The 27,614-nt window shown below is 53.4% G+C and overlaps 1 protein-coding gene across 3 annotated transcripts; it reads left to right on the top strand.

The window, feature by feature from the left end:
- Positions 1–723: 723 nt before the first annotated feature.
- Chst12 (carbohydrate sulfotransferase 12) lies at positions 724–17,760 on the top strand. 3 transcript variants are annotated; one of them, XM_042686987.1, is made up of 2 exons: positions 724–787; positions 14,186–17,760. In XM_042686987.1, the coding sequence occupies exon 2, from the start codon at positions 14,267–14,269 to the stop codon at positions 15,521–15,523; it is 1,257 nt and encodes a 418-aa protein (XP_042542921.1). In that variant the 5' UTR covers positions 724–787; positions 14,186–14,266; the 3' UTR covers positions 15,524–17,760. The 3 variants fall into 3 exon arrangements, with proteins under 3 accessions (XP_042542921.1, XP_042542922.1, XP_042542923.1); XM_042686988.1 differs by lacking the exon at positions 724–787 and adding an exon at positions 6,332–6,388; XM_042686989.1 differs by lacking the exon at positions 724–787 and adding an exon at positions 10,391–10,407.
- The last annotated feature ends 9,854 nt before the right edge of the window (positions 17,761–27,614 follow it).

The following is a 27,614-nucleotide window of genomic DNA, read 5'->3' as shown; positions in this document are numbered from 1 at the left end:
GGTGTATCTGAGGGGAGGTGCCCAGCATCATTGCATGCATCTTCTGCAGGGTCACAAGCACTGTCTGCATTGTTGCATGCACTGATCCTTTGTGTGGCTGCACAGTATTGGGTCACCTGAACTTCTGCAGTCTGGGGCGCCTCTGAACAAAGGCATGGAAGCTTTTTTTTTCTTTTTTTCTGCTACTGGGGCTTGAACTCAGGGCCTAGGTGCTGTCTCCTTGAGCTTTTTTGACACAGCTTCACTTCTGCTTAGAGCATCCGGCTGCAAGCCTTTAGAAAAAAAATTATTTAAAGACAATCCCAAAGAAGTCGTACCTCCTTCTCAACCTGTATCCCCCGACCCCAACCCCCATGAAAGGCAGCTAACGTGTTGTCCTTTTCCGCTGCATTTGCAGAACAGGCTCCTCCTACAGGCGCTGCTCCCGCCCCCAAAGCCGCAGATCCATCTCGAGGATTGGATGCTATGGAAGGGGGCGTGACGCCCAGCGGCTAGTAGGCGTGGCTAATCGCTGGCCGTAAATACCGCGCCACATGGCACAGTCTAGCCAAGGCGGGGCAGAGGCAGTGTACGAGAAGGCGCAGGCGCATTGAAGGTGGGCACCCACCGTGGCCTTCCCGGAGACTTCTCGCGAGACCCTGTGGGGCGGGGCTCCGGCGGCGGGGGCGGGGCTGCGCCTGGGGAGGGTCGGCTGGTCCGGAGGCTGCGGCTGCGGCGGCGGCGGCGGCGGCGAAGGCGGCGGCCGCGGCAGATGCGGGGCGCTGACCCGGGCGCACACCGGGGCGAGGTGAGGGGTGCGGCGGGCGAGGGGAGCTTGGCACCTGGATCCGGGTGTGGGGTGAGATCCCGCGGGCTAGCGTCGAGGATCCAGCCCTTGCTGAGGGGCGCAGGTGGGTTCCCCACCCTGGCCGGCCTGGGCAGGTCCCGCGCGGCCAGGGGTTCGAGTCCCCGGGCCGGCCCGCGCGCTGTATGACCTTGGCCCGAGCCTCACACGCTCCGATCTCTCTTCTTGTGGGGGGTCCGAGCCCCAGAACAAACGTGTGTAGTCTCCCCTGGTCCCATGTCTCTCCCTGGTGGCCTCCAGCACCTGGCCCTGCTGGTTATCAGTTTTGTGCTCTGGTTACTTCGTCATCAGGGAGAGAAATCTGTAATTGTTCACGGACGTGCTGCAGCCTCCCGGGAAGCGTTCTAGAAAACTTCCCATCTGTGGTCACTTTTTGCTGGCCAGAGTGACCAAGACGGTCCCCCAGGCAGGGACTGCCCTGACCACCCACCTCGCGTCCCTCCCCCCACCTCTGGAGACTCTGCTGGGCATCTTCCAGCCCCTCAACTTGCCTTCTAGTCTCACAGGCAGGAGGTGGGCCGGTCCCTGAAAGTGGCACCTTTCATCTTGGGCAAAAACAAAACAGAAAACTGCGGGCAGTGGGACCTATCTTCCCTATAGGCTCATGGCCACCAAGACGTGTCTGGCAAACCCTGGGCTGGGGTAGAGGTTCTGTCTGGCAGGGAGTACAACAAGCTGTAGTGTTTGCATAATTATTAATTATTTATTTCATAAATCTGAAGCCATAGAGGCTCTGGAAGCCAGGGATGAATAAGGATGTGAATTGCAATCAGGATGCATGCAATACTTCCTGGATGGCTGGTGCCACACAGGGGGCTCCAGGCTGTGTGCAACTGGGGACCAACTCCTCACCCTTTCACCATCCCTTCCTTCCCCACTCTCCAGAAAGATGCGGTTTAGCCCTCCTCTAGTGTTGGGAATGAGGGAGAGGGTTGGTGTCTGCATACAGAGGAGAGAAAACCTGGAATTAGGAAATTGCCATAGGAAGTTTCAGCTTCAACAGTGTCCTTCTGAGCCAGACACCAGTGGCTCATGCCTGTAATCAAGAGGCTGAGATCTGAGGATCATAGTTTGAAGCCAGTCTGGTCAGGAAAGTCCAAAAGACTCTTATCTCCAATGAACCATCAAAAAGCTGGAAGTGGAGCTGTGGCTCATGTGTAGAACCCTAGCCTGCAGACTTAGGGACAGTACCAAGGCCCTAAGTTCTATCCCCAGTACCAGCATTAAAAAAAAAAAAAAAAAAAAAGCCAGTCTGGGGTGGCCAGGTGCTGAATTTCTTTGCAGATGAGTTGACAGGATTTGGGCTGGTGTTTGCAGGTCTGGTAGAACTTTATGGTGACCAGGAATTGTATGTGTGCCTGCTTCCTTAGCTCAGCAGACATTGTTAAATGTGCACGTGCCAGGTTGCCAAGTTGGGCTGGAAGCTGGAAAGTGGGGTCTGCCCACCCTGGGCAACTCGCTTTGGCCTGGGAGTTCATGCATATTAGAGAGACTGCTTTGGGCATTGATAGAGCATGAAGAGTTCTGGGAGAAGACATAGGAATTGAGCTTTGCTGTTTGGGGAGAACATTCTAGGTGGAGGCAGCCGTGTGGACAGAGGTGTGGAAGTGGACATGTTTGGGATATGCTCAGTTACTGTGTTCACCTGGATGGGGTTCAGGATTGGGTAGAAAGATAGGTTTCTTTTCTTTTCTTTTTGTTTTTTGGCCTGGCTCCATCTGGACTGTGATTCTCCTACTTAATGCTTCCTGGGTAGCTGGGATTACAGGTGTCTAACCACCATGCTCAGCTTTGGAAAGCTAAGTGTCTGATTGTGAAAGGTCTGGAATGATGATGCACTGTGAGATGAGCCCTGGAGGCTTGGAGTGGGTATGTGTGCTCTGCTCTGGCTATACTAGTGGTAATGGGAAGGGAGGGGTGTGTTCAGGGTCTGGGGAGGTGCAGGCTGCTTTGTGGAGCAGCAGCTGAGAGAGTGAGAGGGAGGGAGGGGAGGAGGCAAAGGTAGCAGATTTCTCACTGAGAGTGGAGCTGGAGGACAGTAGGGATGGGGAAGATGGGTTTCTGTGCTGTTGGGGTTTGAACCTAGGGTCTTCCCCAGGCCTCATGTGATTGTGAGATGTGTAGAATCCGGGGTGCTTGTTAGCCATCAGGGTGAAGGATGCCTGCTGAAGGTGAGAAACCCTAGGGAAAACCAGCAAGATCCTGTATATGCAGTTTCTCTTCTGCTTCTGTATATCTTTCTTCTTTGACCACAGGATCGAGGCTGCAGGAGCTTCATTCTAGAGAGGCCCAGGGCAGAAGGTTGCCTGGGATGGAAAGCAGCTGGCTGTAGGTAAATGAGACCTTGTTAGTCTACCATGTACAAACAACATAGGAGCTGGGCACCCATGGCTCACACCTGTAAACCTAGCTACTCAGGAGGCTGAGATCTGAGGATCACAGTTTGAAGCCAATTTGGATAGGAAAGCCAGTGAAACTCTTATCTCCAGTTAACTGCCAGAATGTCAGAAGTGGAGCTGTGGTTCAAGTGGTGGAACAGCAGGTCACTGTAAGTTTCACACTCACAGAGGAGCTGGCCAGTGGAAGCCCTGGCTTGTGGCCTGGTCACCCCACCCCAGCCCACAGATGTGTCTGAACATAACCCCATCTCTAACATGGTTTCCTGCTTTTGTGGAGGATGAGGTTTCCTCTAACTATTTTGGCTACAGGCTTGGTTGAGGGGAGGGGCTGTGACCAGCTGGGCCCCTCCCTCCATGCCAGAGGAAGACTCAAGAGCAAAGACCTCAAATTCGTGACATTGGTGGGCTCTCCCCACATAGGGCTGCCCAGCTGGATTTCTTGCCAGCAGATCTCATAATAGCCTGGCCCAGGATTCTCAGCCTCTCGCAGTTCCTTCAAACCCCATCCTGAAATCTCAGCAGCTAAGCAGGATGGTGAGGCAGCTATAGGCCACAGCAGATGGAGGCCAGAATGAGCAGAAGGAACACTTGGGTCTCTGGTGTCTTTACTGCTGCTGTGGGGAGCAGGAGAGTGGGAACATTTGTGGATAAGAACAGAGCCTGGGCTGTCCTCCATGCTCAATCCTCCTCCCTCTGCCTCCTGGCTAGCTGGGATTACAGGCATGTACCACTGCACCCAGCCTTCCTGAATAGCTCTGTAGAGTCCAGTCTTCCTGGGTGGAAGGGATTCACCCTGTGTTCAGCCCCAAGAAGGAAAGCACAGGTATGTTCCTACACCTGCCCCCCCCCTGCTCCCCCACTGCCATGCTCCTCAGGTTCCAGAGCAGCCATCAGAGCTGTACAGAGACAGAGGCTGAACTTCAGGCAGGAGTTGGGGAAGCCAAGTTGGAAGGTGTGTGTGACACTGTGGGCTGAGAATTAGCTGGTAAGGGACCTTGGGTGGCCCACTCCAAAGCACTCTGCTGCAAGGTTTCAGAAGTGGGGCACAAGGAAGACTGCTTCTAGAAAAGAAAACAATGCACCCCAGGTGGAAAGCTTTGCCTGCACTGAGGGGCAGGCCCGGCTCCCCGAGCTCCGCAGCACAAAATCCCACTCAGGCCTGGTCAGTGCCAGTGGGCTCCACAAGCCCCCCAAACTTTAAGGAGGTGTCTAATGGCATGGGGTGCCATCTTCATCACTGTCCCTTGACTCCGAGGGTGAGAGGCACCCTGCAGGGGTGGGGTCAGGGGTCCTGTGGGGGACTCTCTGGACAGGAGGTGATGGGCCGCCTGGGTTATCCAAGTGCATAGGAAGCAGGGAGGGAAGGCGAGCACCGTCTGTTATTAACTCCAGGGAAAGAGAGCAGGGATCAGGAAGGAAGCATGAGGGTACACCCTGCTGTACCCCGGGAGTGGCTCCACCCCAAGGTCAGTGGGGGAGGCGGTGGCCAGCATGGGAGGGGGGTGCTGCTTCCCGGTGGGCGCAGGGGGAACCACACAACCCGAGTGACCTTTGCTGCAGATGGCCTGCATCCCCTGTCACCTGTGGCTTTGCCCCGCCTGCTCTGTCCGGGACCTCTGCAGGACCTGAGCCCTGGGCTCATTTCCCCTCAGCTTGACCATTGTTCTCTGTATCCTGTCTCCTGGCTATGACCACCTCAGAGCTTCAGCACTGTCTTTAGTGTGTGTGTGTACAGGCGCACATACGTGTGTGTGTGTGTGTGTGTGTGTGTGTGTGTGTGTGTGTGCACACTGGGACTTGAACTCAGGGCCTTAAGCTCTCATCTTTCTTACCCCCAACCATGCCCCCAGCCCTCTTCTGAACTTCTGTAAAGCTTTTTTGTCTTTTCTTTTTTCAGTCCTGGGGCTTGAACTCAGGGCCTAAGCACTGTTCCAGCGTTTCTCTGTGCTCAAGGTGAGTGCTGTACCACTTGAGCCACAGCACCACTTCCAGTTTTTTCTGAGTAGTTTGTTGGAGTTAAGAGTCTTGGGGCTAGAAGGTGGCTCAGTGGTAGAGGGCTTGCCTTGCATGCATGAGGCCCTGGGCTCGATTCCTCAGCACCACATAAGCAAAAAGAAAAAAAGCAGGAAGTGGTACTGTGGCTCACGTGGTAGAGCGCTAGCCTTGAGCTGAAGAGCTGAGGGACAGCGCCCAGGTCCAGAGTTCAAGCCCCATGACCAGACCAAAAAAAAAAGAGTCTCACGGATTTCCCTGCCCAGGCTGGCTTTGAACTGCAATCTTCAACTCTCAGCCTCCTGAGTAGCTAGAATTACAGTGTGACCCACCAGTGCCCAGCATGTGAAGGGATTTTTAGATGGCCCCAGGAGCTGAGAGAGTGACTAAGTCCCTGTTTTTAGCTGTCACCCAGCATCAGTAGGTGGGACCTGACAGGTATCATGTTTGTGCCTCTGTCATGGGCCATGCACCTAGCGCTGCCCGAGCCTGGAGGGCACAGTGGAGGTAGACAGGACAGTGACCAGGATCCAAGGTGGAGATGGAGGCATGCGTGGAAGCCTGGCCTCCAGCGGGCCCGGGGCCTCATAAGTGGAGCACTTTGGTCTCCGGGATGTGAGTGGCCCTTCAGAGGGACAGGGACAGGAAATGAATGAGCTGGTCATGGTGGCTGGAGGAGCTAGCAGCAGAGCCCAGCCTGGTCGGGCGGTCACCAGAACACGATGGCCCTCAACAATATCTCCACAGGACTGGAGGCCGGAGGCAAGGACAGGCTGAGAGGCCATCGCAGCCATGCAGATGAGGGCTGAGGGGGGTCAGAACAGGGTGAGGGTGCAGAGGGCACAGGGCGGGGAGAGGGAGGCACTGGATAGATGCTACAAGAAAGCCCAAACAGGTTCTTAAACTTTCTTCCTTTGAAGGCTTTTGTTTTTGCAGTACTAGGATTTGAACTCAGGGTCTTGTGCTGGCTAAGCAGATACTCTACTACTTTAGCCATGCCTCCAGACCAACATTTTGCTGCCTAACCAGAGATGGACTCTTGGACTTTTCTGACTAGGCTGACTTGAACTTTGATTCTCCAGATGTCAGGAGGAGATGATTACAAGCATGTGCCACCATTTTTACATTGGTTATTTCCATGGTTATTTCCAAGGTAGGTTCTGGTTTATCCCTGGGCTACCTGGGTCTCAGTCCTCTTGAGCATCCCTGTATCACTTGGAATTACAGGGACAGATCGGTGTGTGCCTGTGTGTTTCTTCTGTAGCTGAGATGACAGGTATATACCACCATGCCCACCCATTGGTTGAGATGAGGGTTCTCAAATTTTTCTACTTTAGTTGCTGTGGAGGCTTAAGCCTCTGCCCTAGCCCTATAGGCAATTCTTTTCTTTCTTTCTTTTTTTTTTCTTTTGTCAGTCATGGGTCTTGAACCCTGGACCTGAGCACTGTCTTTGAGCTCTTCAGCTCAAAGCAAGTACTCTACCACTTGAGCCACAGTACCACTTCTGGTTTTCTGGTGGTTTATTGGAGATAAGAGTCTTACGAACTTTCCTGCCCAGGCTGGCTTTGAACTGGTATCCTCTGATCTCAGCCTCCTGAGTAGCTAGAATTACAGGCATGAGCCACTGGCGCCTAGCTTAGGCATTTCTTTGAATTGACTTAATTCTTATAAAAGTTGCCTCTTGGGCTGGGAATGTGGCTTAGTGGTAGAGTGCTCGCCTAGCATGCATGAAGCCCTGGGTTCGATTCCTCAGTACCACATAAATAGAAAATCCAGAAGTGGTGCTGTGGCTCAAGTGGTAGAGGACTAGCCTTGAGCAAAAGCAGCTCAGGGACAATGCTCAGGTTCTGAGTTCAAGCCCCAGGACTGGCAAAAAAAAAAAAAAAAAAAAAGTTGCCTCTTGGGCTATGCGATGAGTATTTGGATACTGTGTGGAGTTAGGACATGCGTCAGACAGTCTCTGTCTCTTGGGATCCTGGGCTTCCAGGCCCAGGCTCCTGTCCTGTCTGCTCACGAGAGGTGAGAAAAGGTGGCCAAGTGCCAGGACAGCAGGGGAGGAAGAGGCGGGCCGGGTGACAGCCCCACCCAGGCCAGCTCTTCGGACGCCGCCTGGCATCAATGGGACCATTTAAGACTTATTTTTATTTGGCTGTTTGCAGGGTTAATGGAACACAGACAGAGTCATTTTATAAACAAATAAGCCCGGGTCCTGGCGGTGGCAGGAGAAAACGTCTCTTGGGCTCCAGCAGCCATGAACCCACTGTGGCCTGGGCAGGGGGGCTCCCCACTAACAGAAACTTTCCAGCCTAGTGGTCTCCGGCAGGGGGGACTGCTAAAGGAGCATTTTATTTATGTTTAGTTTTTACCGGTCCTAGAGCTTGAACTCAGAGCCTGGGCACTGTCCCTGAGCTGTTTTGCTCAAGGTTAGTGTTCTACCACTTCAACCATAGCTCCATTGCTGCCTTTTTGGTGGTCCGTTGGAGATAAGTGTCTTACAAACTTTCCTGCCCTGGCTGGCTTCAAACTGTGATCCTCAGATCTCAGCCTGGGGTGACAGGTGTGAGACACTGGTGCCCAGGGTGATCACCTTGACCCCACGTTTGGTTAGCTAGAAGAGCAGCCAGCTCTGCCACTCCATGCCAGACACGCAAGAAAACGAAATGCTCTTGGGTTTCTGATGAAACTCATATCCCTTGATTTAGTCCACAGGGGCTTGGTTATTTTGCCAAAATTAAGCAAATTTTCTGAGAGAAAAATAAAATCCAAACGGCATGCATGTCCTGTACAGGCCAGTCAGAGAGGGGGTGTGGAGCTGGTCAGTTCAGGCTATTTTTCTTTTCTTTTTGTCATGGGGCTTGAACTCTGGGCCTGAGCACTGCCCCTCAGCTCTTCAGCTCAAGGTGAGCACTCTACCACTTGAGCCACAGTACCACTTCCTGTTTTCTGGTGGTTTATTGGAGATAAGAGTCTCACGGACTCTCCTGCCCGGGCTGGCTTTGAACCTTGATCCTCAGATCTCAGCTTCCTGAGTAGCTAGGATTACAGGCCTGAGCCACTGGCGCTCGGCTCTATTTTTCTTTTTTTAATGCTGATCCTGGGGCTTGAACTCAGGGCCTAGGTGCTGTCCCTTAGATTTTTTGCTCAAAGCTGATGTTCTACCACTTGAGCCACAGCTCCACTTCTGGCATTTTGCTGGTTAATTGGAGATTCAAATCTCAAGGACTTTCCTTCTTAGGCTGGATTTGAATCTTGATCCTGAGATCTCAGCCTCTGGAGTAACTAGGATTACAGTCCATCTAGCTAACTTTTTTTCATCTCAATTACTATGGGTATTAGAGAAATCAGTCTCCATATTAATTGTCCAAACAGCTGGGGACTGCACTTTTGTTTATTTGTTTATCTGTTTTTGTTTTTTGGGTCCAGTCACGGGGCCTGAACTCTGGGCCTGGGCGCTGTCCCTCAGCTCTTCAGCTCAAGGCTAGCGCTCTACCACTTGAGCCACAGCGCCACTTCTGGCTTTTTTCTTTTTTGCTTATGTGGTGCTGAGGAATCAAACCCAGGACCTCATGCATGCAAGGCAAGCACTCTACCACTGAGCCACTTTCCCAGGCCCTGTTTTTCTGTTTGTTTGTTTTTTTTAAAGTTTTATTTTTTATTTTTTTGGGGTCCAGTCGTAGGGCCTGAACTCTGGGTCTGGGTGCTGTCCCTCAGCTCTTCAGCTCAAGCTATACCATTTGAGCCACAGCGCCACTTCCGGCTTTTTTCTTTTTTGCTTATGTGGTGCTGAGGAATCGAACCCAGGGCCTCATGCATGCAAGGCAAGAGCTCTACCACTGAGCCACCTTCCCAGCCCTATCTGTTTTTTTTTTTGTCTTTGTGCTTGCTAGATAGTTGTTCTACCACTGACTGTGCACACCTCCAGCACTTTTTACTCTGGTCATTTTTCAGATAGGATCTCACATTTATGTCCAAGCCAGCCTGGACTGTGATCCTCCTATATGTGCTTCTTACATAGCTAGGATGACAGGCATATACCACAATGCCCAGCTTTTATTGATTGAGGTGAGGGTCTTGCTAAGTTTTTGTCTGGACCAGCCTTGAATCATGATCCTTGCAATCTTTCCCTCTAGAGTGGCTGGAATGACAGACAGGAGTCATTGCACCTGGCCTCTTGAATGAGTGTGTGCATGAATGTGGTATGTCTTCAGTCCCCTTGGATGGCAGGCTGGGTGATGCGTATGTGCCACTGTGTGGGAGCTGCCAGCTGCCCACTGCCCTGCCCCATGCTTATGCCACTCTGCAGCTTTGGAGGGCATCACTGTGACCCTCAGATCTCTTTTACATTTCCTCTCTGCTAGGCGAGTTTCTCTTCCTCTGTGACTCAGGATGATGAGCTTTTTTCTCTGTGCATTTTGACTTTGCATGTCTTTGGGTGGTGTCTGTTCTTCCTGAGTTGGGTTGTGTTACCTTTTTTTTTTCCTTCATGTCCTGGGGCTTGAACTCTGGGCCTAGTCACTGTCTCTGGGCTTCTTTTGCTCAAAATGAGGGCTCTACACTTGAGCCACAGCACCACCTCCTTTTTTTTTTTTAATGTAGTTTATTGGAGATAAGAGTCTTATAGACTCTCCTGCCAGAGCTGTCTTCTAACTGTGATCCTCAAATCTCAGCCTCCTGAGTAGCTAGGATTACAGACATGAGCCACTGTGCCTGGCACACTTTCTTTCTTTCTTTTTTTTTTTTTTTTGCCAGTCCTGGGGCTTGAACTCAGGGCTTGGGCCCTGTCCCTAAGCTTCTTTTACTCAAGGCCAGCACTCCTCCACTTGAGCCACAGCACCACTTTCGGCTTTTTCTGTTTATGTGGAACTGAGGGATTGAACCCAGGGCCTCATACATGCAAAGCAAGCACATTCTCTGCCTTCTGAAATGCTCTTTTTTTCTTTTCTTTTTTTTTTTTTGGTAGGTTGTGGGGCTTGAACTCTGGGCCTGGGTGCTGTCCCTCAGCTCGTCAGCTCATGGCGAGTGCTCTACCACGTGAGCCACAGCGTCACTTCGCATTTGTTGGTGGTTAATTGGAGACAAGAGTCTCAGGGACTTTCCTGCCCAGGTTGGCTTTGAACACAGCCTCTGATCTCAGCCGTGAGCCACCAGCATCTGGCTTTAATTTTCTTCGTGGTAAGATTTGCAGAGCCTGGGCTTTGAATTCCGGGAAAATCGAAGCCGGTTTTTCCCTTACAGCTTGCGTTGCTGGCACCCTCACACGCCTCTGCCCCCCCAAAGCTGTGGCAGTGTTTCTTTTCCTGTGAAGATGTTACAATCTGGTGCCCATGTGCAGGACAGTGAGGTTCAGTGTGGTGTGGACTGGGGTGCAGGGCCGTTCCACACACCCCCATTTGACGCGCAGTTGCTCCATCCTGGCTGGTGAAGGGCCGTCCCCTCCTCAGTGGGTGGTAGACCCTGTGTGTGGCCATCCCCTCGAACCCTGTCTTGGCTGCGTGTCCATCACATGCACCGGCTCTCCCTTCTATCTGGAAACACCGGTGTGGGTGTCGCTACTCACAAGCTTGTTTTGGCCATTCTAGCTGCCTTTCATTTCCTCATACCTTTAAAAATGTGTCAGTCTCTACAAACAGCCGCAGCTGTCACAGTCTCTGGAATGCACAGACCTGATCACACTGGGGCTGTGCGCCTGCGTGGTTCACAGCGCTCTCTGTTCACTTGGAGTTGCGATTCTTGTGTGTGTTGGGGTGGGGGGAGGGGGGTTTGTGTTGGGATTTGAACTCACGGCCTTGCATTTGCTAGTTGGAGCTCCACCACTTGAGCTATGCCCCCAGTCCTCTATTGCTTTATTTTTCAGACGGAGCCTCACATTTCTGCTTGGAGCTGGCCTTAGAGATTGCGATCCTCCTGTGCTCTCCTCACCAACTCTTGCTTCATTCTTGGCTGTCCATCTGCCCTGATCCTCTCAGTTCCGTGTCCAAGGACCATTCTGCCCCCAAGCTTTCTAGATCTTTCTAGAAAGATCTAGTCCCCTCAGGCCTTCAAGGCTATTTATCCTTCCTGCTCAGCTCTCAGCATGAATATTAGCTGAAGGGCCAGTCCAGAATCAATCTGGTTACTTGCATTTCCAGTAGCTTTTAAATGATGGGTTCAGCTTTATTTGTGAGCGCAGGGTCATTGCTTTCAGTGGCTTGTGGTTTTCAACGAATAGTTCATTTCATCCATCTTGCTGAATTTGTGAGTGTAAAGTTGTCTGAAGTACCTTTTTTATCCTTGTGTCCTGTCTTCATAAGACTCTGACTATAAATTTATCAACTTTTTTTTGTAATATTGGTGATTGAACTTTGCCTCACCCTTGCTCGGCAGATATTCTTCCATTTGAGCCACACCCCAGTCTTTTTGCTTTAGTTGCTTTTCTGATAAGGTCTGGTGCTTTTCCCAGGCCAGCCTGGACCACAATCTTCTCTGTGCCTGAGTAGTTGGGATCACAGGGGTGTACTACCATGCCTGGTTTGTTTTTGGTGGTGGTGGTGGCGGTGGTGGTCGTGGGGCTTGAACTCTAGGCTTGGGCACTGTCCTTGAGCTTCTTTTGCTCAAGGCTAGCACTCTATCACTTGAGCCACACGCCGTTTCCAGCTTTGTCTGAGTAGTTTATTGGAGATAAAGAGTCTCACAGACTTTCTTGCCTGGAGTGGCTTGAAACTGGGATCCTCAGATCTCAGCCTCCTGAGTTACAGGTGTGAGCTGTTGGTGCCTAGCTTGCTAACTTTTTCTAGGACCAGCTTGGTCTGTGATTTTCCTACTTCTGCCTCCCAATGTTTTTTGTAAGACTAGCTCTTTTGCTCAGCAAAAGCGCTGGTATCCCAGCTGCTTAGGAGACTGAGATTTGAGGATTACAGTTCTAAGTCAGCCTGGGCAGGAAAGTCCGTGATACTCCGATCTCTAGTTAATGACCAGAAAACCAGAAGTGGCATTGTGGCTCAAAGTGGTAGAGCATTAGTTTTTTCCACTCAAGATTGACACTCTACCACTTGAGCCACAGCTTCACTTCCAGCTTTTGCTACCTAATTAGGGATAAGAGTCTCACAGACTTTCTTGTCTAGGCTGGCTTTGAACCGTGATCATCAGCTCTCAGCCTCCTGAGTAGATAGGATGACAGGCGTGAGCCACCCACATGGCTAACCTAGTTTTTCATTTCATTGATTTCTGCATTTTTTTCGGTCTTTATTACTTTCTTCTTTCTGGTTGCCTTTGGTTTCTTCTGCTCTTTCTTCCCTAGTTCCTGAGGGGGAGCTTGGATGAATGGTTTGCAGTCTCCCCTTTTCCAGTGCTGTCAGCTGCAGCCTGCAGATTTTGGTACATAGCACTTCCATTTTCTTTCAGTCCTGTGGCTTTTCAGAAATTCCTTTTGAGGCATCTGCAAGCCATGGATTGTGTCGAAATGACTCATTGACTTTGCAAGTGTCTGCAGATTTTCCTGTTGTCTTTTCTCTTACCGATTTCTAGTTTTTACTTTTTTTTTTTTTTTCCAAGACTGGGGTTTGAACTCAGGTCCCAGGCACTGTCCCTCAGCTTCTTTTGCTTAAGGCTAACACTCTACCACTAAGCCACATTCCCAGCCCCTGATTTCTAGTTTTATTCCACAATGACCAGAGAGTTCTGTACGATTTTATGTACACGTGGTTGGTCTGATCTAGCATGGTGAACGATGAGCACTGCTCAGCACCCCCATCTCACCTGAGGCTTGGAAAAATGTTTTCAGTCCTTGTGAAAGGTGCATTCCAGGGCTGGGAATGAGGCTTAGTGGTAGAGTGCTTGCCTAGCATGCATGAAGCCCCAGGATCCATTCCTCAGTAAACAGGAAAAACCAAAAGTGGCTCTGTGACTCAAGTGCTATCCTGAAGCAAAAGAAGCCCAGGGACAGTACTTAAGTCCTGAGTTCAAGCCCCAGGACTGGCAAAAAAAAAAAGGTGAGTTCTGCCTGCTTCTTTTTAAAAAATTATTTTTTTTGTTATTCTAAAGGTGATGTACAGAGAAGTTACAATTATGTAAGCCAGATAAAAGAGTATTTGCCTGTCTCTTATACTTACAGCTCCTGTCGCATGCTGGTGTTACATTTTTGCTGATTTTGTCTAGCAGTCTCCCAGTGATTAAAGGCAGAGAGTTGAGGTCTCTAACCATAATTGTGAATGCATCTTAAGTTTTTGCTTTATGTGTTTGGAGGCTCTGTTTTTGTTGGTTTGGTGCCTCTACAGTTAAGAAGAAGATATCTTCTTGGAGGATTGAAGTTTTTGTTATTATGTAATTTCCCTCTTTGTCTTGAGCAAGTTTTTCCTTCCAGAGTTTACTTCATCTGATATGAATAGCCACTCCTGCCTTCTTTGGACAAATGTTTGTGTGACTAATGTTTTCTGCCCCCCGGGAAGGGACTAAGGTGGTATGCTGGCCAGCCCTGCCTTGTCTCACTGTGCCTGTCCCTGCTGGGCTACCCCACCATGTCCCTGGCATAACACCTAGCTCCTGTGGATGGAGGATGGGCTGGCTACCCACAGGGTGGACTGGAGCAGGCGCCATGTGGCCCACCCCAGGCCTCCACCCCTGGGAGAAGCCCCTGCTTTTCTTTTCCCTCCCTCTCCCTCCCCCTCTCTCTTCTCTTTTCTTTTCTTTTCTTTCTTTCTTTTTTGTTGATCCTGGGGCTTGAACTCAGGGCCTGGGCCCTGTACCTGAGATCTTTTGCTCAAGGTGAGCACTCTACCACTTGAGCCACAGCACCACTTCTGGTTTTCTGGTGGTTAATGGGAAATGAGACTCTCCTGGCCTTTCCTACCTGAGGCTGGCTTTGAAGCATGATCCTCAGATCTCAGCCTCCTCAGTAGCTAGAATTGCAGGTGTGAGCCACTGGCACCTGGCCAGGAAGAAGGCATCTCTAACAAGTGTGCTGTCACCCCTCCAGGTTGCTGTGGGCGCCATGTCCCAGCTGTCAGCCCCGCTGCAGTGAGGGAGACTGGGCACTGCCCGTACCGGCCCGGGCAGCATGGCCAAGGCACGGCTCTTTCGGCTGTGGCTGGTGCTGGGCTCGGCGCTCATGATCCTCCTCATCATCGTGTACTGGGACAACGTGGGCACGGCCCACTTCTACCTGCACACAGCCCTGTCCCGGCCCCACAGCCCGGAGCCGGGCCCCACCCCGGGGCAGGGCGAGGACCTCCAGCTCCCCTCTGAGGCAGACCCACTGCTGGATAAGATCCTCAGCCCCGATGCCGAGACAGCACTGTCCAGAAAGAAGACAGAGCCACCCGCGGTGCTGGTCCCCAGCCCTGGGGCCCAGAGCCCCATGGAGGAGAGCGTGCGGGGCTACGATTGGTCCCCCCACGACGCCCAGAGCAGCGCCGACCAGGGCCAGCAGCAGGCCGAGAGGCGCCGCGTGCTGCAGGGCTTCTGTGCCAATGCCAGCCTGGCCTTCCCCACCAAGGAGCGCGCGTTCGAGGACATCCCCAACTACGAGCTCAACCACCTAATCGTGGACGATCGCCATGGCGTCATCTACTGCTACGTGCCCAAGGTGGCCTGCACCAACTGGAAGCGGGTGATGATCGTGCTGAGCGGGAGCCTGCTGGAGCGCGGGGCCCCGTACCGCGACCCCCTGGCCATCCCCCGCGAGCACGTGCACAACTCCAGCACCCACCTGACCTTCAACAAGTTCTGGCGCCGCTACGGCCGCTTCTCCCGGCACCTGATGAAGGTGAAGCTGCAGAAGTACACCAAGTTCCTGTTCGTGCGCGACCCCTTCGTGCGCCTCATCTCCGCCTTCCGCAGCAAGTTCCAGCTGGAGAACGACGAGTTCTACCGCAAGTTCGCCATGCCCATGCTGCGCCGCTACGCCAACCACAGCAGCCCGCCTGCCTCGGTGAGCCAGGCCTTCCGCGCCGGCCTCAAGGTCACCTTCGCGCACTTCATCCAGTACCTGCTCGACCCGCACACCGAGACGCTGGCGCCCTTCAATGAGCACTGGCGTCAGATCTACCGCCTCTGCCACCCGTGCCAGATCGACTACGACTTCGTGGGCAAGCTGGAGACCCTGGATGATGACGCTGCCCAGCTGCTCAGGCTGCTCAAGGTAGACGGGAGGCTGCACTTCCCCCCCAGCTACAGGAACAGGACGGCCAGCAGCTGGGAGGAGGGCTGGTTTGCTGGCATCCCCCTGGCCTGGAGACGCCAGCTGTACAAACTCTACGAAGCCGACTTCGTCCTCTTCGGATACCCCAAGCCCGAAAACCTGCTCAGAGACTGAATGCCCTGCACCGCAAAGGTGCTCAGAGCGCAGCCACGTGCTTGAGATGGGGGGGACAGGGCCACAGGGGCTCGGCCCCCCCACACTCCCACCCCGCAGGCCAGGGAGCGCCTCACACTCCGTGTTTTGTTTGTTTTTTTAAAATAAGCCACTGTTTTGCAATCTGGACTCACCATGCCCGCCACAGCCTGTATTTACAGGCACCATGTTAATATTGTTTTCTAAGATTAATATATTTCAGATATTTAATAGGAAAGTGGGAGTGAGCTGGAGTAAAACGTGGCACCCAGGTCCCTGGGGCTCTTGTGGTTCTTTGGGCCGGGCAGGGGTGAGTGGGGGCTCCACACCCCACTCCAGGTGTCTTCAGGAAGGAGAAATCTAAACTCGGAACCAGGTCATTTTCCTTAGTGTAATGGAAATCTCCAAGGCTGGGTGCTGTTACAAAGGACAGAGGTTCATGAACTTAGTAGTTGGGAGATTCAAGGAGCTTGAGCTAGCCTAGAACTTGTGATCCTTCTGCTGCATCCTCTGAAGGCCTGGGATTACAGGTGTGTGCCACCATGCCCGGCTGCTGTCAGGAATTTCGGAATGTCATCTCTACAGCCATGACTCGGTGCACACTCACCGTGGAGCCGTCCCTGGTGCCTGTGCGCTGGGCCAGGACGGTGTTGGCAGTGGTTGCGTGTTTGAGGAGCTTTGTGGGCTCAGGTTGTGAGGCCACGAGGGTGGGAAGCCTCTGCTACCAGGCCGGGTGCCAGTCACTTTCAGGGACAGTGACAGGAGCTTGAGGAGCCTCAGGCTCCTGGAGAAGTGGTGCTGCCCAGGCCTGCAGGGGGCGCTGTTGTGGACAGTGGTACACTGGGCACAGGGCACCGGAAGGGGCGGAGCCAGCATGTGCTAAGTGCCTGTCCCTTGTGTCTGCCCCGTGGGGAGGCGGGAGGGGTCAGGAGGATCCAGGGCCTGTGCCTCCCCCATCCCCCCCAGCTCTCTCATGGGGACAGGGTAGAGCCTGGTATGGGGTACAGTTCCTGATTGGCAGTGTGGGGCCCTGTGGTGAGAACAGTTCAGGCACTCTGCCAGGGTGGTATGGGGGTGGGTGGCCACCCTCCCAAACACAGCATGGGGCATGTTTGGGTCTGTTCTGGAACCTTCCATTCTGCAGGTTGGCTATAGGTTATGCCTTTGGGAGCTGGCCCCAGCAGGCATGGAAGAGGCAGGGGTGTGGCCCCAGGACCCTAGTGCCACCCGCCAGCCCTGCAGATGGCGGCCCGTGGAGGGGGGTTTCCTCCTGGCCTGTGTGAAGAACCCAAGAGCAGCCTCACCTTGCCCTGGACAGCCAGGGTGCACAGGCAAGGGACCCCCGTCCTGTAAGCACAGAGGACAGCCAGGACCTTCCCCTTCCACACGAGGCCGGGGTCCTCTTGAGTGTCCCTCCATGACCCCTCCTCGAGCCCAAGGAGGCAGGAGGGACACTGCCGCTGCCATGCTGGGAACAGCATTCTCCCCCGGGACTCCACCCTGAAGAATAACAAGACTCCCAGATCTCCGGGATGGGGGTGAGGGATGGCACCATCAACGAGTTGGGCAGGCCCCCCCAGCCAAGATTCCTGGGTAATTATTATTTATAAGTGACATGTCAAGCCTCCACTCCTAAACCCCCAAAAGACAGCCCAGTAAGAGTTGGATGGCCTGTGCAGAATTCACCTCCAGGAAAGGGAAGGCAGGAAGGAGCTGTTAGGAGCAAGTGCCTCCTGCTTTTGCCCACCTGCTCCCTGCTGACCATCTCTGCCCACCTCAACAGCTTGGGAGACTGAGCAGGGCTTTCCCCACCCCAGCTGAGCATGGCACCCCTAAGCAGTTGCTCAGTGCTCAGGGCTGGGCCTGTGACCCAGCTGGATCCTTGGGCCCAGCGCCCTGTGCTGGAAATGGGCTGTGCCAACTGGTCAGACTCAAAGTCCAGAGCCAGTATGACCAGATCACCAAATGTAGATGCACTGCCCTAAGATTAGATGGGGGCAGAAGGCCCCAGGACCCTCCCCAGGACCCACGCTGGCAAAGCCACACCTGAAGCTGCTGTCATTTCAGGTTTGATACCACGCAGGATCCTCACTCAGACCTTTTGAATGAGTGACATTGTCATTTGGTAAACTTGGTTGAGTAATTAAGACAGAAGTCATATGACTGTTATAACCTGTTAACATTTTATGTAAAATACAAATACTGTATTTTTGATGTCACTGAGGTTTGAGCGTAGGTTTGTTTTGTTTTTTGTTTTTGTTTTTTGTTTGGTTTTGTTGGTTGTGGGGCTTGAACTCTGGACCTGGGCGCTGTCCCTCAGTCCCTCAAAACTAGCACTCTGCCACTTGAGCCACAGCGCCACTTGCGGTTTTCTGGTGGTTTATTGGAGATAAGAGTCTCATGGACTTTCCTGCCTGGGCTGGCTTGGAACCTCGATCCTCAGATCTCAGCCTCCTGAGTAGCTAGGATTACAGGCATGAGCCGCCGGGGCCCGGCTTTAAACGAAGGTCTTTTGCTTCCTAGGCAGATATTCCTTGAATTATGCCCCCCAGCCTTCTTTTGCTTCAGTAATTTTTCACTTTTGGGGGGGTTAGTACTAGAGTTTGAACTCAGGGCCTCATGCTTGCTAGGAAGGCGCTCTACCACTTGGCCATGCACCTTGGGCTTGAACTCAGGACCTTAAGCTCACTTGTCTTTCTTCCTCACAGCCAGTGCTGTTCCACTTGAGCCATGCCTCCAGTCAGACATTTTGCTGGTTCATAGAGATAGTGTGTCACAAACTGTTCTGCCCAGGCTAACTTTTGACCATGATCCTCCAGATCTCAGCCTACTAGACTGTTAGAATTACAGATGTCAGCCACTGGTGGCCAGCTGTGGTTGCCTTCTGCTCTGAGAGGAGCAGAGTGACTCATCGCCACTCAGATATGATAGGATAAGCTGTTTGGACAGTGGCCTGGAGGTTGTAACTCAGTTCTGACTCCTGGAATTATCTTGAGGAGACAAACAATACTTCCAAACCTCCATTTGTGCCATCATGGGAGCTCAGTGTGTGAGGAGAGGACACTCGAAATCCCTGAATGGTAGGGCAATGTGGAGGCATGTCTTCCTCCTGTCTCAGCCTCAGCCCCATCCTCCATTGGCAAGCATACACACTGGCACCTGCCTGTGGCCCAGGCGATGTCCTGCATATCATGTTCCATGAAAGTTCACGCACAGAGACTGAGTACTCGGGTTGCTGTGACTCCAGTTGGCAGAGGCTGACCAAGCTAGTCTCAAGAATTCCTACAGAGCCGGGCACAGTGGCTCACACCTGTAATCCCAGTTACTCAGGAGGCTGAGATCGAAGTGAGCCCAGGGCAGGAAAGTCTGTGAGACTCTTATCTTCAATGAACCAGCAAAGAGCCTGAAGTGGAGCTGTAGATCAAGTGTAGAGCACCAACTTTGTGTGAAAAAGCAAGCAGCTCTGAGGCCTCAAAATCAAGGCACACACACACACACACACACACACACACACACACACACACACTCCTCCTACAGGACAACCAAAGTAGGAGGGAGCATGTGGCTGCAGAGTTGGTGTCCAGGCCTGCCCAGATGCCCACACCCACCCACTTGGCTCCTAGCTCGGCAGGGATGGCCCAGTGGCTGATCACCAGCCCCTGCCTGGGCCTGGAAGGCATCTTTTAAGCATATTTGGAGTAGGAACCTTGAGAATGATTTTCTCATCTAGCACAATAAGAATAAAGCTGTTTTATTTTGTCATTAGATGGCAGGCTGTGTCCTATTTAGGTGAATATCTTCTCATGAAAAAAAGAGTTGCTAGGCACTGGTGGCTCACGCCTGTAATCCTAACTACACAGGAGGCGGAGATCTGAGGATCACGGTTCAAAGCCAGCCTGGGCAGGAAAGTCCCTGAGATTTTTGGGGGGGGAGGGGTATGGTCGTGGGGCCTGAACTCTGGGCCTGGGAGCTGTCCCTCAGCTCTTCAGCTCAAGGCTAGCACTCTACCACTTGAGCCACAGCACCACTTCTGGCTTTTTTTTCTGCTTATGTGGTGCTGAGGAATCGACCCCAGGGCCTCATGCATGCAAGGCAAACACTGTACCACTGAGCCACCTTCCCAGCCCCATCCCTGAGACTTTTATCTCCAATAAACCACCAGAAAACTGGAAGTGGCACTGTGGCTGAAGTGGTAGAGTGCTCACCTTGAGCTAAAGAGCTGAGGGACAGCACCCAGGCCCAGAGTTCAAGCCCCACGACCAACAACAACAAAAAAGAAAATAATAGTTGAGACTGGGCATGGCGGCTCACTCCTATAATCCCAGCTACTTGGGAGGTGGAGATCAGAACAATTGTGTTTCAAGGCATCCCAGATCAACAACAACAAAAAGTAGCCCATCAAAGTGGACCTCATCTCAACCAACAAGCTGAGCATTGTGATACACAGCTATAATTCCAGCTACATGGAAGGCAATAGGAATAGGATTATGGCCCAGGCTGGCCTGAGTAAAAAAAAAAAAAAAAGCCTCTTTAAAACAATAACTAAAGCAAAAATGCCTGGTGGTGTGGGTGCAAATGGTTGGCGCACCACCTAGCAAGCATTGAGACTCCTAAGTTCAAACTCTAATACTGTGGAGAAAGGCGAGGGGTGGGGGGAAGAAGGGTATAGAATGCTAGTGGAAACTAGCTTTGGTGGAACTGCCTTCATTTCAAAGCCATCTGCAAAAATTGGACATTTAAAAAGCAATCCATCTAGAGGAAGCCATTTTGCTATTTCAATCAGTTTTCTTTCTTCCAGAGTCTCTTGTTTCCAGAGGTTCTGGGTTTTGAAACGTCGTCGGGCGCAGATTATTAAAGCAGATCCTGGAGCGTCTGCTTTCACAGTTGGCTGCTGCACACTCCGTCAGGGCTTCAAAAAAGAATTTGGTTGAAAAAAAGTTCAGGTTCTAAAATGTTCCCCAAACATCGCCAGGGCTCAGAGTTCCCGCTGTGCCTTGGGAAGGGGGGTGGGGTGAGGTGGGGTGCTGTGGCATGTGCTGTGTTCAGGTGGCTTAGCTTGCCCACTCTGCTGTGGATTATTGTACCCATTGTCCAAGTGGGGAAATCGAGGCCCAGGCTGTGATGAACTGCCGAGGTGACAGGATTGCTAAGAACCCAGGTATTCTGACCCCCAAACCCTGAGGGAAGATGCAGGAGTTGAAGCCGGCTTCAAACCAGGGCTCTGTCCCACCCACCCTGCCCAGTCTGTGTGGCTTGGTTGGAGCCGACTAGGCATTCTCCACGTCCCTGCCCCGCCTTTGGAAGAGCCAGTGGAGTGACAAGCGGCTGCGCTGGACATCAGCCCACAGTGAATGGGCTAAAAAACTGAGGAGTTGGCAGAAAAATGGGGAGTTGGCAGAGAGGACAAATAGCTGAAAGCGGCCTCACGTCCCAGGGGCAGAGGGGAGCCATGGGCACCACAAGCGCTGGCCAGATTGGCAGAGAGACCCAGGAGGAGGAGAGAGGAAAAATCCAGCTTCTTAGAAACACCATCACCAGCTCAGCCTCAACCCAGCGCAGCCCCAGGACACGGCCACACCCTGACCGGCCCAGCAAGCCTGGCCTGGGACTCTCCAGGGTGTCAGCCGCTTCCTATCCACTGGGCTCAGGCTGCTCGGCCCAGGCAGGGAGGTCTGCCGGTGCCTGTCTGGCCTTCTGGTTCCTTACATCCAAGATGACAAGTGGCCAGGGCCCTTCGGTTCCATCTGTGACCTCCTGGCTCTTTGCATCTTTAGAGATGTCGTTTCTAACATACAAGTCATCTGAAGGAGAAAGTAGCCAAGCACCTGGGGTTCATGCCTGGAATCCTAGCTACATGAGAGGCAGAGATCAGGAGGATCAAAGTTCCATGCCAGCCTAGAAGGAAAAGTGTGGGAGACTCCATCCCAACAGAAGAAATTGGATATGTCTGACTGATCATGTCAGCTATGAAAAAAGAAAAGAGGATCTCATTACAGGAACAGGAAGTACAGACTATCTCAAAAATAGCCAGTGCTGGGGCTGGGAAGGTGGCTCAGTGGTGGAGTGCTTGCCTTACATGCATGAGGCCCTCAGCACCACATAAGCAGAAAAAGCCGGAAGTGGCGCTGTGGCTCAAGTGGTAGAGCACGCTAGCCTTGAGCTGAAGAGCTGAGGGACAGCATTCAGGCCCCACAACTGACAAAAAAAAAAAAAAAAAGCAGTGCTGCACTGGAGATGCAGCTGAGGTGGTAGAGCGCCAGTTGTGAACAAGAAAGCTGAGTGAGAGGAATGTGAAGTCCTGAGTTCAAGCCCCAGTACTGGCACACAAAAACATGCAGAAAGGGGCTGGAGGCATGGCTCGGAGGTAGATGCCTGCTGAGCAAGCTTGAGCCACTGAGTTCAAATCCCACATCAGATCCCCCCACACCCCGTCCCCCGAAAAAGATTCCTGGTGCCAGGTCACCGGGTGGGCAGAGGAGGCAGGCGAAGGGCCACCACAGTAGGTAGATGGACAGAGGGGTGGTGGGGGCAGTTCATGAGCAGAAGTGAACGTGGACCCGGGGACCCTAGCCCCGCCAGCCCTGCCCTCATCCCCAGAGCCCTGCAGAGGCCAGTCGGGACCTCTGCCTGGAGTTCTCCCATTCTTCACTTTCCACCAGCCCCTCATGACTGCCTGGGAGGGTGACAGGAAGAGGCCAGGGGCGGGGCCGAGAGGGCAGAAGGGGAGGGGCATGGAGGTGGGCGGGGCCGAGTCATAAGGGAAGGGCTTGTGGAGGCTGGAGGCGGCGCTAGAGTGAATGGGGCGGAGCTAGGAGGACAGGCAGAGGATTGGCAAGAAGCTGAGCGGATTGGGGGCGTGGCCTCGGGCGGGACCGCGAGGACTAGCTGAAGGGTTATGGCCTAGGGAGTGGAAGGGGCGTGGCCTGAGTGCTGGCGGGGAAAGTGTGCCCTGAGGGTGGGAGGGGCAGGAGCATCAGGATTGGCTGGAGGGTGTGGCCCGAGGGCAGTAGAGGCGTGGCCTAAGATCAGCTGGTGGTGGGCGTGGCCTGACCGCTGAAGGGCGGGGCCTGGGGCCGGACTCGGTGGTGGAGCTTCCCGCGAGTTGGCAGGGCTCCGCTGGGAGGTGCTGCGTGCGGCTCTGCGGACTCGCGGACGCCCAATGCGAGTTCCCTCTGCGAATCGGAAAGGAAACGGGATGGGGCGCTGGCCCTCCTCCGTGCCCACCCCCCGGGCGGTGCAGCCCTCCCTCCCCACCGCCAGCCCTCTCCTGTGCTCCCCTAGAAGGGTCGCCACAGCGAAAGGCCCAGGCGGCCCCGCTGCGGGTCCAGTCCGGGGTCAGCGGTGTCCAGCCTATGGAACCACCACCGTCCATCGTGGCCCCGCTGGGCCCGGCAGGCATGGCGACCTCCGGCTCCCCGCTGGTCGGCCCGCTCCGAGGCCGGTAGGTGACGGCCCCACAGGCAGCTGCTTCCCACTCCACGAGGGAGAGCGCAGCACACCATCTACGAGACCCCAGTTTTCTCTGTCCACACGGTTTCGGGTCCCGCCAGGTCCACCCTGTCTCGTCCCTGGAGAGGTCTCCTTCCTGGGGGACGGTGGCTTGGGCAGTGTCTAGCCAGAGTCCTGGCCTGGGCAGGGATGCCAGCCTTCTGTTCCAGAGGCCACGGAGGAGTGGGGGGCTGGTCCTCTGTCCCCTCGTCCCACTTGGCGGTGTCCAGTGCCTAGCACATGACATCGCGGCTGTCCCCACATGCACGTCCCAGTGCGGAGATTGCGCAGAGATCGAGGTCAGTCTGGGGCCACGGCTCAGCTCAGCTCAGCTTTTCCGAGCCAAAACTGTCACATAAGGAATCCACACTTCAGCTCTGTCTGGAGGAAACTGGAACCTGTCAAGGAGGGCCAGCCCCGCCCCCCCCCCAGCACCCCAGGGCCATAGCACCCTCCCTTGCTTGCCTCCTCTCCAGGCTCTGTCTTCCCGAAGCCCTGCTCTGGGGCCTGGGTGATCCTCCCAGGTGCAGGGGCACCCATCACAGCCAGCCTCCTGCCTGGCCCCGTGTGACGTGGAGACCCAAGTGACAGGCTTGTGTGCAGCCACACGGAGGCCACTGTTCCCCTCCCTGTCTTAAGGCAGGGCGCTCCCCACAGCTCTGGGAGCCAGTTTTCCCCACCCCAGGACAAAGGCTGAAGTCACCTCTCCCACTAACCTGCGCAGCCCTGTGACCTGGGCTGCCAGACCCAGGGGAAGGGGGCCAGTCTGAAGAGGTGATTCCCTCTGGGAGGCCTGGCAGGCTGGGCTCCGCTGTCCCCACCTTGTTCACTAGGGGGCAGCCTTGTCTCAGGAACATGCCTGCAAAGTATTCAGAGCCCACTTTCTAAGGACCTAGGGTCCCATCCCCCTGGTCGCTGAGGCCTTCATGTCCCAGATCAGCAGGAGAGGAGACATCAGCCTCTATCCTCACTCCTGGCATGGGATCCAGTCCTAGGCCTGAAAGAAGCCTGATCTCCAGGCCAAAGGGTCCCAGAATCCCGTACCTAGGACAGAGAGCCCAGTGGATTCATGGTATGTGAGAGGGTAGGGGCTTGGGAGGGGGTTGTTACACTCAGGGCCTCCTGCTGGCTCAGCTTGCTTACTCAGCTTGCATTCTACCATTTGAGCCACACCTCCAGCCCAGGTTTTTGCTAGAGATGGGAGTCTCATGTCATTAGATTTATCTAAATCTATCTGTATTTTATTTTGAAGTTGGGTCTCACTATGCAACTCGTTGGTCTCCAACTCACAATCCTTCTGCCTTGGCCTCCCAAGTGCTGGGATTACAAAAGTGCACTACTGCACCTAGCTTAAATAGGTCATTGTTTTTGAGAGCTGAGTAGTATTCTATTTTCACACACTAAAGTAATATTACAAATACAACAATACCAGCCCCAGGCAATCACTGACTATTCAGCTTGGGTTTTGTAAAGATGTCATATCTGAACATTTAGTCCAGGCTGAGCCGAGAACCTGGGCCACCGAAGGCCCCTGCAATCATTCAGTCCATGACAAGGCAACACATATTCTTCCCATTGACCGCTCTCGGCCATCTGCTTGTACCCACAATGCTATGCAGTTCTCAAATGATGTTTTAAATATCCAAACGGCCCCTTGGCAGAGAGAAAGAGTCCCACTGCCTAATCCCTGCTGGCCCTGACATCCAGCCCAGTTCTTTCCCATGTCTCAGTTTCCCCATCTCCCAAAGCCAGCCCTTCCCACCTCTCCAGAGCCCCTAGGACTTGCTGTGTGGGAAAGGACTCAGCCGGGGTTGTCCACTCGGCTGTGCCAGCCCCTGCTCTTGGGCACCTGCCATACACTGGCGGGTAACACTCCCCATCTCGGGCACAGTGTGGGTGGCGGTCTCTATGGCAGCAGTGCCAGTGCCTGTCCAGGGTTGGCCAGGCTGCGGCCCGGGCACAGCTTTGTCCTCTAGGCTGGACCTGGGCCCACATGGGCAGTCTGGCTGGGAGGGAAGGGGACTGGGGTTCAGGGGTCCCTAAGTCTCAACCTCGCACAAGTGGAGCCTGCCTGGGTCACCGCATGGGCAGACTCCTGGCCACGCCTGATGCCTCCGCTCTGCTGCCCCTGGGTAAGGGCTGGGCCCCCGGCAGGAGGTGGCTCAATTTCTGAATGCCTCCGTGTCCCAGGCAATTGGCCAGAGCGTGGCAGGTCTCCTCCTGGGCCCCCCGAGCCTGGTTGTGGCTCCATCCTGCCCCGCGGTGCCTGTGTCCCAGTCCCTGCTTGTCCACTGCCTCCCACCCCCTGCCCCTCACTCCTCCACACGCTGGACTGGTGGAGAGGGCGGGGAGCAGATGGGTGGGAGACCTCTGCTGCAGTCCAAGGTGGCCAGCCGCTCCCCCCCTGCTGGTCAGGAGGCCCCAAACCCATGTGTGCAAAGTGCATGTTGCAACCTCAAGACTCTTCTCCCTTGCCCCTTCCCCTTTGGTGCCAGTACTGGGGCTTGAACTCAGGACCTGGGCTCTGTTCCTTAGGTTTTTCTCTCAAGGATAGCACTCTACCATTTAAGCCACAGTTCTACTTCCAGGTTTTTGGTGATTCATTGGAGATAAGAATCTCAAGTGGTTTTCTGCTCAGGTTGGCTTTGAACCAAGCCTCCTGAGTAGCTGTAATTAAAGGCAAATGCCACCACACACCCCTGGGCGGCAGTACTGCCGCCTTGCTGGTCAGAGGAGGGGATCGCCTGGCTCTCTGGTGTGCTTCCACCTCTGTGCAGGTCAGACTTACATCACACTGACAAATGCCTGCAAAAAATCAACTCCAGAGAGAAAAGATTTATTTTGGTTCATGGTTTCACTTGGGGAGCTCCATGTGTCAGCCCGTGGTAAGGCCAAGCATTATGGGGGCAGGGCGTGGAAGAGCAGAGCTGCTGCTCACGTGTGGCGCCAGGAAGCAGAGAGAGAGACACAGAAAGACAGAGACAGACAGACAGACACACACACAAAGGACAAACAAGAAGAAAGGAGGAGGAGGAGATAAAGAAGATAGAAGGAGTAGGAGGAAGAAGAAGGAGAAGGAGGAAGAGGAGAAGGAGGAGGGGGAGGGGGAGGCAGAGAAGGAGGAGGAGGAGAGCAGGGGACAGGACTGGGCTGTCCATAGCCTACGCTCAGGGCATTTTCCCTCCCACCAGGCCCCTCTTCCTGGCCCTGCGTTATGAATCCATCTGGAGATGGGGCCCTGGATGAGGTCCGAGCCCAGATCGAAGCACTTCCCTGAAGCTCAGCCATCGGGAGTCTAGCCCCCAACACAGAGCCTGCAGGGCACTGCACACCAGGAAGGACAGGACAGGGTAGAGAAGCCAGAAGGGGACTCAGAACACCCCACGGCCAGTGACCTGGCCAACTTGTGTTCTAGGGACAGCCGAGCTGGCTCCTTCAACACGGCCTCATTTATTTATTATTATTTTTTATTGTAAAGCTACTATACAGAGGGTTACAGTTACATGAGCGAGGTAATGAGTACACTTCCTATTGAGCATTGTTACCCCCTCCATTGTTTTCCCCCTACCATCCCCTCCCTCCCTCCCTTCCCCGAGGTTCTTTTTTTTTTTTTTAATTGTGATTAAGTGATTACATAATTTCCCAAATTTCACAGTATTGTGGAATAATGATGCTCATTTAAAGTCACAAGTTCATCCTAACTTTCCTGGAGCAAATTGTCTATCAAGGTCTATAACATATAACGGTGTACACATATACACCATACATGTGATCAGCAGCATGGGGATGTTTAGTAGTGGTTCGACCATGAGTGGAAGTTCTTTGTTTCTTAAGTCCTGTTAATTTTGTCCTATCACCTAACATTTTGGATTTAGCATCCACTTATCAGAGAGACCGTGTACCATTTGTCTCTTTGCTCTTGGCTTACCTTGCTCAACATGATTTCTTCTAGCTCCATCCATTTCCCTGCAAATGCCATTATTTTGTCATTTCTATTTTTTTTTTTTTTTTTTTTTTTGGTAGTGAGGCCTGAACTCTGGGCCTGGGTGCTGTCCCTCAGCTCTTCAGCTCAAGGCTAGTGCTCTACCACTTGAGCCACAGCACCACTTCTGACTTTTTCTGCTTATGTGGTGCTGAGGAATTGAACCCAGGGCCTCATGCATGCAAGGCAAGCACTCTACCACTGGGCCACCTTCCTAGCCCTATTTTGTCCTTTCTAATGGCTGCATAATATTCCATTGTGTATAGATACCACAATTTTTGGATCCATTCATCTGTGGTGGGGCATCTGGGTTATTTCCATATCCTAGCTATTGTGAACAGTGCTGCAATAAACATGGAGGTGTACGTGTCCTTATATATTGGTTCCTGTTGTTCAGGGTAGATGAACATGTTCTCATTTCATGATCCCACTGCAGAGCAGATCATTCTGGGGCTGGCCATCTTCTGGTTTTAACTTTTTTGTTATTGTGGGGCTTGAACTCTCAAGGCGAGCGCTCTCCCACTAGAGCCACAGCGCCACTTCCAGTTTTCTGGTGGTTTATTGGAGATAAGAGTCTCACAGACTTTCTTACCCAGTCTGGCT

Source organism: Dipodomys spectabilis, unplaced genomic scaffold, assembly GCF_019054845.1.
Source record: "Dipodomys spectabilis isolate Male_0828 unplaced genomic scaffold, ASM1905484v1 ptg000098l, whole genome shotgun sequence".
In the NCBI taxonomy this organism is placed as follows: Eukaryota; Metazoa; Chordata; class Mammalia; order Rodentia; family Heteromyidae; genus Dipodomys; species Dipodomys spectabilis.
Note: the sequence above shows the minus strand (reverse complement) of the source record. Positions and strands in the feature narration are given on the sequence as shown.